This window comes from Pantherophis guttatus, chromosome 7 (genome assembly GCF_059756535.1).
Source record: "Pantherophis guttatus breed Tessera chromosome 7, ASM5975653v1, whole genome shotgun sequence".
Taxonomy (NCBI): Eukaryota; Metazoa; Chordata; class Lepidosauria; order Squamata; family Colubridae; genus Pantherophis; species Pantherophis guttatus.
Window position 1 is genome coordinate 37,215,799 of NC_142069.1, and position 12,993 is coordinate 37,228,791.

General features: G+C 43.1%; 1 protein-coding gene and 1 non-coding gene across 2 annotated transcripts; one reads left to right on the forward strand and one right to left on the reverse strand.

Moving 5' to 3' along the window:
* The first annotated feature begins 4,177 nt into the window (after positions 1-4,177).
* LOC148112808 (uncharacterized) lies at positions 4,178-11,473 on the forward strand. Its single transcript, XM_087873471.1, has 4 exons — positions 4,178-4,268; positions 5,474-5,693; positions 8,271-9,529; positions 11,256-11,473. Exons 1-4 carry the CDS (start codon positions 4,178-4,180, stop codon positions 11,471-11,473), a joined length of 1,788 nt encoding a protein of 595 aa, XP_087729597.1.
* Positions 11,474-12,868: 1,395 nt separating this feature from the next.
* TRNAD-GUC (transfer RNA aspartic acid (anticodon GUC)) lies at positions 12,869-12,940 on the reverse strand. The gene has a single exon. It is a non-coding gene; the product is annotated as a tRNA-Asp (tRNA).
* Positions 12,941-12,993: the final 53 nt, after the last annotated feature.

Consider the following 12,993-nt stretch of genomic DNA (forward strand, 5'->3'; position numbering starts at 1 on the left):
TTCAGGGAATAGTTCTGGTCATTTTTTCATTCTGCTATGATCATAAGTATGGAAGCTTGTTTCTGTTTTTTTTAATACCTTTTTTTTTTAAACTAATGGCAGTATTGTTAACCAAGGTCAAAATGCTAAACTATATTTAACTGAAAATGGAAAGATCAGCAACTCAGATTGAGGAAATCAAGAAAATATACCAATTTATATTAATTCTGCCAGATGTTTTGAGGAACATGGTAAAGAAAGCACATGACTGTGGGAATTGAACTCCCTCTTCACTTTTTAATCTCTCCTGAAATATGGCCAATTTTAAATAATTAAACCTATTCCTGCGCCACTGCGATCAAAAAGATGCTCAGCAGCTTACACAGGAAAGAAAATACAATATGATAATTCACCCTTAGATTTTGTTCTTAATACAGGGAAAAAAAGATATCTTAACAACTGTCTTGGTACTCAAAAAAAATCTGCATTCATTCTTCTATATGAAGGAGAAAACCAAATGGCACCTCTCTTCTGTTAAGGGTAAGGTTGAAGCAGAAAAATCTCACAAGTGTTTCCTTGGCAGTAGGAATATATTAAAAATACCAACATTGTAAACATACAGCAAAAATACTATTTTGCCCTTTAAAGTTATTTCAAATTAGTTGCTCTTTTGAGATGCTATGCCTGAAAAATGTTCTCGGGCCACAGCTGAGTTAGTGATACTCCTTCCTATCGATGTCTGTGTCAGCTTTCATCATTATCTCAGAAAAGATCTCCACTACCCTAAATATACTAAGTAAAGAAGATCCATGCTAACATAGGTCAGTTATGCAACTAGAAAAGGTGACACGACTTTGTCCATCACACTCAGTGCATGAGGAGTGTTCGCTGAACATTTCCCTCTCCTTCCCTCTCCTTTGGATGTGGCATTAGGGTGGTACTGAAATTCAGAAGCTGCCTTGTTGAACTTAAATTCATAAGAAAGCAGAAGAGGCACTGTTTTCAGTCTGAACATTTCCTGGTAACATTCAGCTGTGAATTCTGTTTGGTTTTAAAGAACGTTTTAGGGTAATGTTTTAGATTTTAAATATTTACAATGTGCCTTGAAATACTATTCATTGCTGACATTAAAAAGTGAGCAAACTCTTCCATTTCAGGAGCCAATTTATGTTACCCAAAAACAGACATTAGAATGTTTTGCCAATCAAGTGACCTCAGTGGTAGAATATTCTTGGGTATTTTGCATGCATAATGTATTGTTTCTGACTAAATGTAGTTGCAATCATTCTGTGGAAAAGACATTCAAGCACATTTTAATGAGCAGAAAATCTCATAATAGATTATATTTAATTTAATGTGTCTCACCTGCTATAGCCTGGCAGGCTCTTTCTGTAGTGCATATATGATTTCACAAGAAGGTTGGCCCTGATTTTTAGTTTAATTGGCCTGTTACTGCAATTCTTCCACAGGCATGTTAACAAGTAGGCATTGATTCTGTCTGGCACAACAGCTTCACCAGCAACTAAATTAAACAACATTTAAAGGAATTGTTCCATTCAGGTTCCTTTAGTGGTGGCAGTGTTAATGCACATGTTCTAGCAAGTAGATCTGAAGACATGGCACAAGAGGTATAATTCTTATGCTGCCACTTCTGAATTCTTCCAAAAACTATACTTTCAGTGGATGGGCATTCTTTTGTCACCATTAGTAGTAGAGTGTTGACAATGAAATGATTTCCCACGCGTTCCGTGCAAATTATACAATATATGTACATTTCTATTCTTTAAAGTCCAACTTTCACTTCTATAGCATATCATAGAGAAAACTATTGCCTGCATGGTTCTGATCTTTGTAGGTATAGGAATGTCACAGCATCTTAAGGTCTTCATTATCACCTTTTAAGGTCTTCATTGCTATCTTACCAAGAGTTAGTCTATGATGTATTTCTTGGCTGATTGTTACTTTACTGTTGATAATTGATTTTAAAAGGCAGAGGATGGCTATCCACTACTTTAATATATTCAAAGTAATTTCCAAGACTGGTTGCTGGACCTGTTGCCATGATTTTGGCCTTCTTTATAATAAATCATAGTTCTATGTTTTAACTGGTGTTTGATCTTTATTACTAGGACCCAGAGACCATCTTCATTTTCAATTATGACAATATTGTTATCAACACAGCAAAATGTATTGGAGTTTCTTCCTCTAATTTTAACATTATACTTACCTTTTTACAATCCAATATATATTCAGTATCTAGATTAAATAAATAAGGAAAGAATATAAAGCTTTGTCTCATTCCTTTGCTGACTTGGAGCCAGGCTGTTTTGCCATGTTCTGCTTAGACTGTGGCTTTCTGCCTTGTACTGGGTTTTGCATGAAGACAATAAAATGTTCTAGGATTCTCATATTCCTAGGATATTCCACAGAATAACCTGTGACACAATTGAAAGGCCTTCTATAGCCAATAAAAACACCTTGATTTGTTTGGCTTTCTCATTATCCATTATATGTTGAGAATGATGCAACTTGTTACCTATGAGTGTGGTGATGCAGTGGTTAGAATGCAGTACTGCAACTATTTCTGCTGATTGCCAGCTGCCTGCAGTTCAGCAGTTTGATTCTCACCAGTTCAAGGTTGATTCAGCCTTCCATCTTTCAAGGTCGGTAAAATGGGGACCCAGTTTGTTGGAGGCAATATGCTGATGCTGTAAACTACTTCAAGAGGGCTGTAAAGTGATATATAAGGCTAAGTGTTATTGCTATTCCTTGCATTCTATAATAAACTAGGGTGTGTTCCAATATAAGTACAACTTCTATTCCTTTAGGGTATGTTCTATTCCTTTAGGGCAGTGAGAGTTAACCTTTTCGGCACCAAGTGCCAAAACTGGAGCACATGTGCACACTGGAGCGCCAGAACCTGGAAGAGAGTAGCTGGCTGGTGCGCATGCGCGTGGCAGCCAGCTGCTCTTCCGGGTTCTGTCACGCGCATACCGGCCGACTGCTCTCTTCAGGTTCCAGTGCTCCGGCGCATGCATGTACTCCAGTTTCGGCACTTGGTGCCAAAAAGGTTAACCATCACTGGACTAGATGAAGTTCCCTCAATCTTTCATCCAGTTGGTCTTCGGAACCCAGAAGAGAAGCTGGTGACAGCACGTGTGCCCACAGAGAGGGCTCTGTGTGCCACTTCTGGCACGTGTGCCATAGGTTCGCCATCACGGCTTTAGGGTATATTCCTGAAAAGGCTGTTCAATATACTGAAGAAAGAATATTAAATCAGATAAGTGTAAAATATTCCTTAGTGTTTAAGAAGAATGACTGCTCGGGAATTGATTTAGAATCGGAATTATTTATTGGTTTATGGTATTTATATGGCTGTCCAACTCAACCAAGGTGACTATATGTAGCTGTCAATTTTTTTAAAAAAACCTAACAAAAATAATAATAATAAAAATAAAGCAATCAAATTGGGATCCAACATTTAATCCGTCAGACCCAAAGGCTGGCAGAAAGTTCAGGTCTTGACAGTCTTTTTAAAGGCAAGCAGGATTGGGGCCAAGAGGAAGATTGTTCCATAAAATAAGGGCCACCGTTAAGGAACAATTCCTGAGTTCCACTTAACAAAGCTAATGGAATGGATAGATACCCTGAGGATTGTATAAAAGTATAAGATTAACATATTGTCCTGGGGGCCCACCTCCTCTTAGTGTGCATCGTGCTCCCTTCCTTGTCATCTTTGTTGATTCTTAAGTTAATTTTAGTATTAATATTTATTGTTTTAATGTTTTATTCTGCTGGATTTTTTTTCTGTAGCCACTCTAGGCAAAAGGTGTGGCTATAAGTTAAACAAATAAACCACAAAGCAGCGAACACTGCATTTTAAGGATTTCTGTCCACAAATAAATAAACACAAGCACCAAGCATAAGTGTCATTTCCTGTCAAGTTAAATGTCTAACCCATTCATACCACAACCCCTCACAGTCCTGCAAGGGTTAACATAACCACATATCCCATCATTCCCACAATCCCACCTTACCTCTAACTCCTCCCCCTGGGTATAAGAGGTCTCACCACGAGGCCATCCAGCAGTTCCAGATGTGTACCTGCAAGAGAAGGACAAAAGGATCGGAGCCTACTGCAGCTGCCGCCACCGCCGCCGAGCCGCCGGACTTCGGAGGTCCTCATTCAACGACCGCGATGCCTCCACGCCTTCCGCCGATGCCCGCCGGGGATCCAGCCGACCAGCAGCAGCTTCAGGTGCCCAGCATGCAGTCCAGATGCGCCAGGGGTGAGTCCAACCTCCCCCTGGCAGGCCTAGGCCTAGGCCTAGGAGCCGCGGCCGTGAGCTCCTCACCCGACGACTTCCAGCGCGAAATGAGCTTTGCGCATGCTCAGTCTTCACCTACAGGGAGAGAAGGAAAAAAAATGACTGACTGTTTTTTTAACATTAGCTCAAGCATCCCACTACCATATTGTGAGTTCACTCACATCCAAGACCATGGACAGCTGCCCTCAGTAAGTAATTACCCAAATAATTCTGGAACATTACCTGTTAACTTTCCAAAATTACAGGTAGATGGGAGAAATCTTTTAGAATGGAGTCAGCAACTGCAAATAATGTTTATGAAAGAAAACATACTTTTCCTAATTTCAAAACCAACCCAAAAACCTTGGACATTTGAAATTGACTGTATCCATCACAGGGCTTTTTGTATATTGTTAACCAGCATCTCACTCACTATGTACCCCAGCATAGGTAATCACATGATGGTACACGAGGCCATGCAAAAACTTTATAGCCTATTTTACAGTAGAAGTAGAGCCACCACTACAAGGATATCCAGGGATTTTCATTCTGCCAGGCTCAGGCCAGGGGTTCCCATGAGCGAGCATCTGTTGAAGCTTAATGCTACCAGAGCTGAATTATTGCAAAGGGGGGAAGCAATCACTGAGGAGAGTATGATGAGCATAGTCATAAATTCATTAGACAATAGCTGGGACAACTTTGTGACACAACTAGACAGCCTCAGTATAGAACACTTGTCTTTAGACACACTCACCAATCGCTTAATTGCAGAAGATAACCTAAGGAGGGACCACCATATATCCAGGAGAGATCCAAGACCTGCCAAGAGGGTTGAGTTCCAGGTTAGGGCAAACCCAGAATGTTTTTCTTGCTGTTCTGGGAACCATTTAAAAAGGGAAACATTTTTAAAGATTAAAACATTAGGGACAGAGGATACAATGATCGCAGAGGGAGACAATCACCCAACCACAGACCTTTTAGGGAACGAGGGCGTGGGTGGTCTCCCAACCCCAGGCGAAACAGTGAATGTAGGGACAGCTCCCGGGACAGCAACCCAGGATCAATGTATGGTTTTAAATATGGAGAGCCAAATACCAAACAAGAAGTAAGTGATAATATGTGGCTCTTAGACTCGGGGGCCACTAACCACACCACACATAACTCAAGTTTATTCATTTCCCTCATAGAGACAGATTTTGAGATCAGAGTGGCCAACCAAAGCATCGCCAAGGTAATAGGAAAGGGAAGTATGAGTATCCCAGGAATAGGAGAAATAGAGGGGGTGTTATATGTGCCAGAGATACCATATAACGTGCTAGCTACCACAAAATTTACAAAGGACACAGACACCGAAGTAATGTTCAAAGAAGGCAGAGTATACTTATCCAATCAAGGGAAAAAGGTTGGGTAGGTAACCATACACGATGGTCTACCTTACTTTACACCTAACGAGAATAACAAAGGGAGTGTAAACATAAGCACCGTTAATGAGAAAAAGGGAAACACGGAAACAGGAGGGATACACCAGAGGGCAACCAATTGTAAGTCACCAGGTAAAAATACGCTATCTATGGGAAAGCCCATCCATGATAATTGTGCTCATCTTCTCCATAGAAGGCTAGGACATATCAGTTTCCCAGTTGTTAAGAGAATGTTGGAATGTATGGAGGGTTTAAAAGTAAAAGATTGTGAGAATTATTTGGAGTGTTCTGTTTGTAAGTGCTCAAAAATTAAGGTCAAAGTGAGGCCTAAGAAATCAGAGCAGACTACTGACTCTACCTTTCAATTAGTACACATGGACCTGGTAGGGCCACTGAAGCCATCCATTAGGTATAGAAAAAGATTTTTCCTAACCATTGTGGACGATTATAGTAGATATGCTTATGTATATTCACTCAGACATAAAAATGAAGCTTTCCAAAAATTTAAAGAATTCTATAAGAGTGGAATTACAACATGGCACCAAAATCAAACAGATAATGACTGATAGAGGTTCAGAGTTCATGGCCAGAGATTTTACAAAATGGCTAAGGGAACGAGGCATATTACATTTCACTTCTTCACCTTTTTCCCCTTTTCAAAATGGAGTCGTAGAACGTAAAAATGGCATACTCCAAACAATAATTAGATGTGTCCTAGAAGACGCAGGGATGGGCCAATCATTCTGGTCAGAAGCATTGCCTTACTCCAACTATACATTGAACAGATTGTGGTCAAATTCAATTAATAAAACCCCATATGAGATAATGTATAAGAGGAAACCTAACCTAGCTCACCTGCATATATTTGGTGTCCCGGCGGACGTTCATATGCCCAGATGATTAAGAAAGAAAGGAGAAAAAATATCCAAAAGACTAAGATTCATGGGGTATGAACCAGGAACAAAAGGTTTCAGGTTCGTGGATTGCAATAACAAGTTTATTGTGTCTAGATCTGCGGACTTTCATGAACATTCAAATTGGTCAAGGCTTCATTCCAACGACATTTTTCTTGGTGGGGATACGCACTCATGTAAACAAAAGGATGAGGAACCGATCACTGAAAAAGCAATGGAAATCAAAACACACAAGCCCAAACACCACAAACTAAGGACCGAGGAATGGAAGGAAGGGCACCCCACTTTGAACTTGGATAGCCTCACGGACAAAGAAGCCGAGTACCTGCATGAAACAGACACACCTTCTGACAGACCAGTCAGGGCGAGTAGGAACAAAATACCAAAGAGACTTGAGGATTATGTCATGTCTATACACACAAACAATATCACACCCAGTTCCTATGAAGAGATATTCAACCTTCCCCAGGAAGAGAAAGAAAAATGGAAACAAGCCATGGAAAGAGAAATGGAGAATGTCAGGGACCTGCAAGTATACTCACCAGCTCAAGTACCAGAAAACAAAAAACCAATAGGAACCAAATGGGTGTTCAGGATCAAGACCCTAGAAAACAACAAAGTACTGTACAAAGCAAGGCTAGTCGCACAATGCTTCACCCAGAGGTACCCAGAGGACTACACAGACACCTACTCACCCACAGTCAGAGCTGAGAGCATCAAGAGTGCCCTAGTAATAGCCACCATCCTGGGACTAGAGGTATTTCAATTCGATGTGCAAACTGCATATCTCCATGCAGAATTGGACAAGGAAATTTATGTCAAAGCCCCACCAGGATACAATGAAGGAAAGAACAACACATGGCTCCTGAATAAAAGCTTATATGGACTCAAGCAGTCAGGTAAAAGGTGGTACAATTGTCTAGCCAAAGCCCTCAACTCTATGGGCTTCACCGCCACTTCAGCAGATAAATGCTTCTTCATAGAGAGAGAAAATGAATAATTTGAAGGTATCCTTGTCTACGTGGACGATATATTATACATAGGGAAGCAAAAGACCAAATGTGACAAGTTTGCCGCTGAATTAAGGAATCATTTCTCATTAAAATCACTAGGGAAAATAGACAAATACTTAGGGGTTCAAGTGACCAAAATTGACAAAGGTTTCCGACTCTCACAAAAAGAAAAATCATAGAACTATTATCAAAATGTAATATGTCAGAGGCAAAACCCAGCGAGACTTCCATGCAATCAGATTTTCTAAAAAATATGTATAATGAAGCTGAACCCTTCATTGATAACAAACTATACAGGTCTACCATAGGGTCACTACTGTACATAGCTAATTGGACAAGACCAGACGTCGCTTTACCTGTCAACTTACTATCCAGACACGAGTAAGCCTACAACTCTACACTGGGATGCCATCAAAAGGTTACTCAGGTACCTAAAATACAGTATCAATGCCCATTTATGCCTTGAACCAGACCTATCAACGAAACCAAAGTTAACTTGTTATGCGGACGCTGACTGGGCGGGAGATATCAAAAGTAGGAAAAGCACTTCTGGGTACGAACTTTTCCTCAACAACAGTCCTATACATTGGTACACAGGAAAACAAAAATTAGTAGCCACCTCTACTAATTTGCAAGGAAACCACCAGGCTTCCACGCATTCCATCAGCCGAGACCACAGGGGAGGTGTGGGGGAGTAGCGGTTATTATTAGAGAAGGCCTTAGGCCGAGGGAGACCATTGTTCCTCAGATGGCCGGCTGTGAGTCCCTCCTTGTGAAGTGGGGCCATGGGGTTCAGATGGGTTTGCTGATCACGTACCTGGCTCCCTGCCACATGGCTGCAGCCCTGACCGAGTTACTCAATGTTATCGCCGCAGTGGCGGTTGATACTCCCAGACTTATGGTCGTGGGTGATTTTAACCTGCTGTCCATGGGTGAGGTGTCTGAGGTGGCTCGGGAGTTCATGGCTTCCATGACGGATATGGACCTGACCCAGCTAATTCATGGCCCTACGCACATGGGGGGAAACACACTGGACTTGGTTTTTGTCTCTGGACAGTGGTTGAGTGATCTTGAGATAGGGGACATAGTCACCAAGCCCTTGTCATGGTCGGATCACTCTCTCCTTCGCCTTGACCTTCGAACCGTGGTACCCCGCCGTAGGGAGGCGGAACCGATAAGATGGTACCGCCCCAGGTGCCTGATGGAACCTGATAGGTTCCAGATGGAGCTTGGGCCAATCCCCGAGGATCTGGTTCACGCCTCGACTGGAGACCTAGTGGCCGCCTGGGATAGGGTGGCCGCTAGAGCTCTGGATCGAGTCGTGCCTTTGTGGCCTCTGACCCGGCGCCGATCTCACCTGGCTCCTTGGTTCACCGAGGAGCTGAGGGAGATGAAGCGCCAGAAAAGACGCCTAGAGAGTACTTGGAGGGCTAGTCTTTCTGAATCGGACCGGACACTGGTAAGATCTCATATTAAGAATTACCTAGTGGCGATAAAAGCAGCAAAATGTACTCATTTTGCTGCTCTTATTGTGTCATCAGATAATCATCCGGCCGCCCTGTTTAGGGTGACCCGCTCCCTGCTCCACCAGGAAGCGCGGGAGGACCCCTTGGAGGGAAGAGCCGAGGATTTTGTTCAATATCTGCATGACAAAATCACTCAGATTCGGGAAGGTCTGGACTCCGATTGGGTAGGTCCAGCGAGGGTGACGGAGGCAGGTCTTGAGAATGTTATCTGGGATGAGTTTGATCCTGTGACCCCAGATGACGTGGACAGGATTCTGGGTAGATTGAACGCGACCACATGTTTGTTGGACCCGTGTCCCTCCTGGTTAGTGCCGGCTTTCCGGGAGGTGACGCGAGGCTGGCTCCAGGGGATTATAAATGCTTCATTGGGTGAGGGTGCCTTCCCCGCTGCCTTGAAGGAGGAGCTTCTCCTCAAGAAGCCCTCCCTGGACCTGGCAGTATTGGCTAACTATCGTCCAGTCTCCAACCTTCGCTTTGTGGCAAAGGTTGTTGAGAGTGTGGTTGCGCGACAGCTTCCTCAGTACCTGAATGAAACGTCGTATCTGGATCTGTTCCAGTCAGGTTTCAGGCCTGGGTACAGCACGGAAACGGCATTGGTCGCATTGGTTGATGATCTCTGGAGGGCTTGGGACAGGGGTTGCTCCTCTGTCCTGGTCCTGTTAGATCTCTCAGCGGCTTTTGATACCATCGACCATGGTATCATGCTACACCGGTTGGAAGAGTTGTGGGTGGGAGGCACCATACTACAATGGTTCTCCTCCTTTCTCTCCGACCGGTCGCAGTCTGTGTTGACAGGGGGGCAGAGGTCGACCCCGAGGCCCCTCATATGTGGGGTGCTGCAGGGATCGGTCCTCTCACCCCTTTTGTTCAACATTTATGTAAAGCCGCTGGGCGAGATCATCCGTGGTTTCGGGGTGAAGTACCATCAGTATGCTGACGACACCCAGCTGTACATCTCCACCCCAGACCACCCCAACGATGCCCTTGAAGTGATGTCCCGGTGTCTGGAGGCCGTACGGATCTGGATGGGGAGAAACAGGCTCAGGCTCAACCCATCCAAGACTGAGTGGCTGTGGTTTCTGATGCCCCGATATAGTCAGCTGGTGCCATCGCTGACTATTGGAGGCAAATCATTGGCCCCCACAGAAAGGGCTCGCAACTTGGGCGTCCACCTGGATTCACGGCTGTCTTTAGAAGAGCACATGACGGCCGTGACTGGGAGGATTTTTCATCAGGTTTGCCTGATCCGCCTGTTGCGTCCCTTTCTAGATCAGGACTCTCTACACACAGTCACTAATGCCCTCATCACCTCTCGTCTGGACTATTGTAACACTCTCTACATGGGGCTCCCCTTGAGGTGCACTCGGAGGCTCCAACTGGCGCAGAGTGCGGCCGCGTGGGTGATTATGGAGTGACCTGGAGTTCCCATGTAATACCTCTCCTGCGTGAGCTGCACTGGCTCCCGGTGGTCTTCCGAGTGTGCTTCAAGGTTCTGGTTATCACCTTTAAAGCGCTCCATGGCTTAGGACCTGGTTATCTATGGGACTGCCTGCTACCACCAATAGCCTCCCACCGGCCAGTACGCTCCCATAGAGAGGGGCTCCTCCGGGTGCCGTCGGCCAAACAATGTCGACTGGTGGCCCCTAGGGGGAGACCCTTCTCTGTGGGGGCCCCTACAATCTGGAACAAGCTCCCCCCGGAGATACAGAGGATCCCGGATCTGCACACCTTCCGTCGCACGCTTAAGACTTTTTTATTTCATCAAGCTGGCCTGGCTTAAATCTTCTCCCCTTTTTAAATGTAAATTTTAATTTGTTTTTAAATTATGGGGTATTTTAAATTTGTTTAGCCAAATTATTTAATTCGTTTTTATTCTATTTTAAAATTTTGTATTTATGTGTTTTATCCTGTGGCTGTTCACCGCCCTGAGTCCTTCGGGAGTAGGGCGGTATAGAAATTTAATAAAATAAATAAATAAATACCACCAAAGCAGAATTCATCTGCTTGTCTAAGGCCGCAAATAACCTAATATGGTTTGATGACTTACTCAGTGACATTTGGACTGAACCATCATACCCAATAATTATTCATGAAGATAATAAAGCGGCCATTGAAATATCAAAGGCCGATGCCGTTGGTCAACGATCAAGGCATATCGACATTAAGTGTAAGCATATTAGACAATTCTCAGAGATTGGATTTATTAAGACTATACACTGTGACACAGAAGAGCAAACAGAAGATATACTTACCAAAACTTTACCTCACAAACAACACGCATGCCTCATGTCAAAAATATGTGTCTATATGTAAATCATGTAATTTTATGTATGTTAATATGTGTGTATGTAAAAAACCCTGTATCTGCCATCAGTTAGACATTTAGAGGGGTTTTTGTCAAGTTAAATGTCTAACCCATTCGCACCACAACCCCTCACAGTCCTGCAAGGGTTAACATAACCACATATCCCATCATTCCCACAATCCCACCTTACCTCTAACTCCTCCCCCTGGGTATAAGAGGTCTCACCATGAGGCCATCCAGCAGTTCCAGATGTGTACCTGCAAGAGAAGGACAAAAGGTCAGTTGCTGTTAGAGGAATGGGCCTAGGAACAATCCAGGCCTGCAATAAAAGAATTCCTAGAAGATACTACTCTGTCTTGTGAGTTATTGGGTTAGATCCATCACTATATCATTTCCAACCCCCTTTCCTATTTTTTATAAAATATTAATAGTCTCACCAAATGACTAATTCAGAATAGAGCTGGAAGGGACCTTGGAAGTCTTCTAGTCCAAGCCTCCTGCTCAAGCAGATGACTCTATACCATTTCATACAGGTGGCTGTCCAATTTCTTCTTAAAAACCTCCAGTGATGAAGCACCCACAACTTTTGAAGGCAACTTCTGTTCCACTGGTTCTTGGCATCTTCTCATCCTTCTCATCTTATCTTCTCATCTTTCTCACCTCTTATCTCATGCTACCTTCTTCTATTGGTGTATTATGAGTTATCAATTGTTTGTATCTTATGATTGATGATCTTAGACTTATCACTCTGTTGTTTGTCTGTACACTGAGAGTTTATGCACCGGAGACAAATTCCTTGTGTCTCTAATCACACTTGGCCAATAAAGTATTGTATCCTATCTTCCAGCTGCCAAGATTAAGAAACACTGGTCTATGCTGTAAGTACAGTAAGCAGCAGCAGCAGCAGCAGCAGCAGTAAATTGCTAATTTTTGGCCAACTCCACCCTTTTTGACTTCAAAGGGGTTAAATGATATACTGGAAAGCAAGACAAAACAAACATAGCAGACAAAGGGAAAAACTTTCAGCAAAGACCTGAGTGTGTATTTTGTATTCGAGGCTGAAATCTGGTCCACCGTCAGATTTCAGCGTTTTTGAATGTGTTCCCCAGTTCAAACCGTCCCAGTAAGTTCCTTACATTATTTTTTTAAGCAATAATTAAAAGGGTATTGGTGATACTCCTCTTTAAACTTTTAAAGAGCTGGCTGGCTGAAAGATGTACTGGTCCTTGCAAGAATAGAATCAGATAGGATTTGTAGGTTTATTGACATCAATACTGAAAGATAGTAAATTAGGTAGCCTACTGGATGTTGCTGTGAACGTGTAAAATATACATTTTCATCTGGAAATGTATCTCGGTTTCTATTAAGATTTTGAAGAAATACACAGGGGAAAAAAGCTGCATCTCCCCGTCGGGGAATCGAACCCCGGTCTCCCGCGTGACAGGCGGGGATACTTACCACTATACTAACGAGGAAGTACTGACAAAAAGGGTCGCTTTCTGCCCACTTAAACTGCTTTCATTGAAGT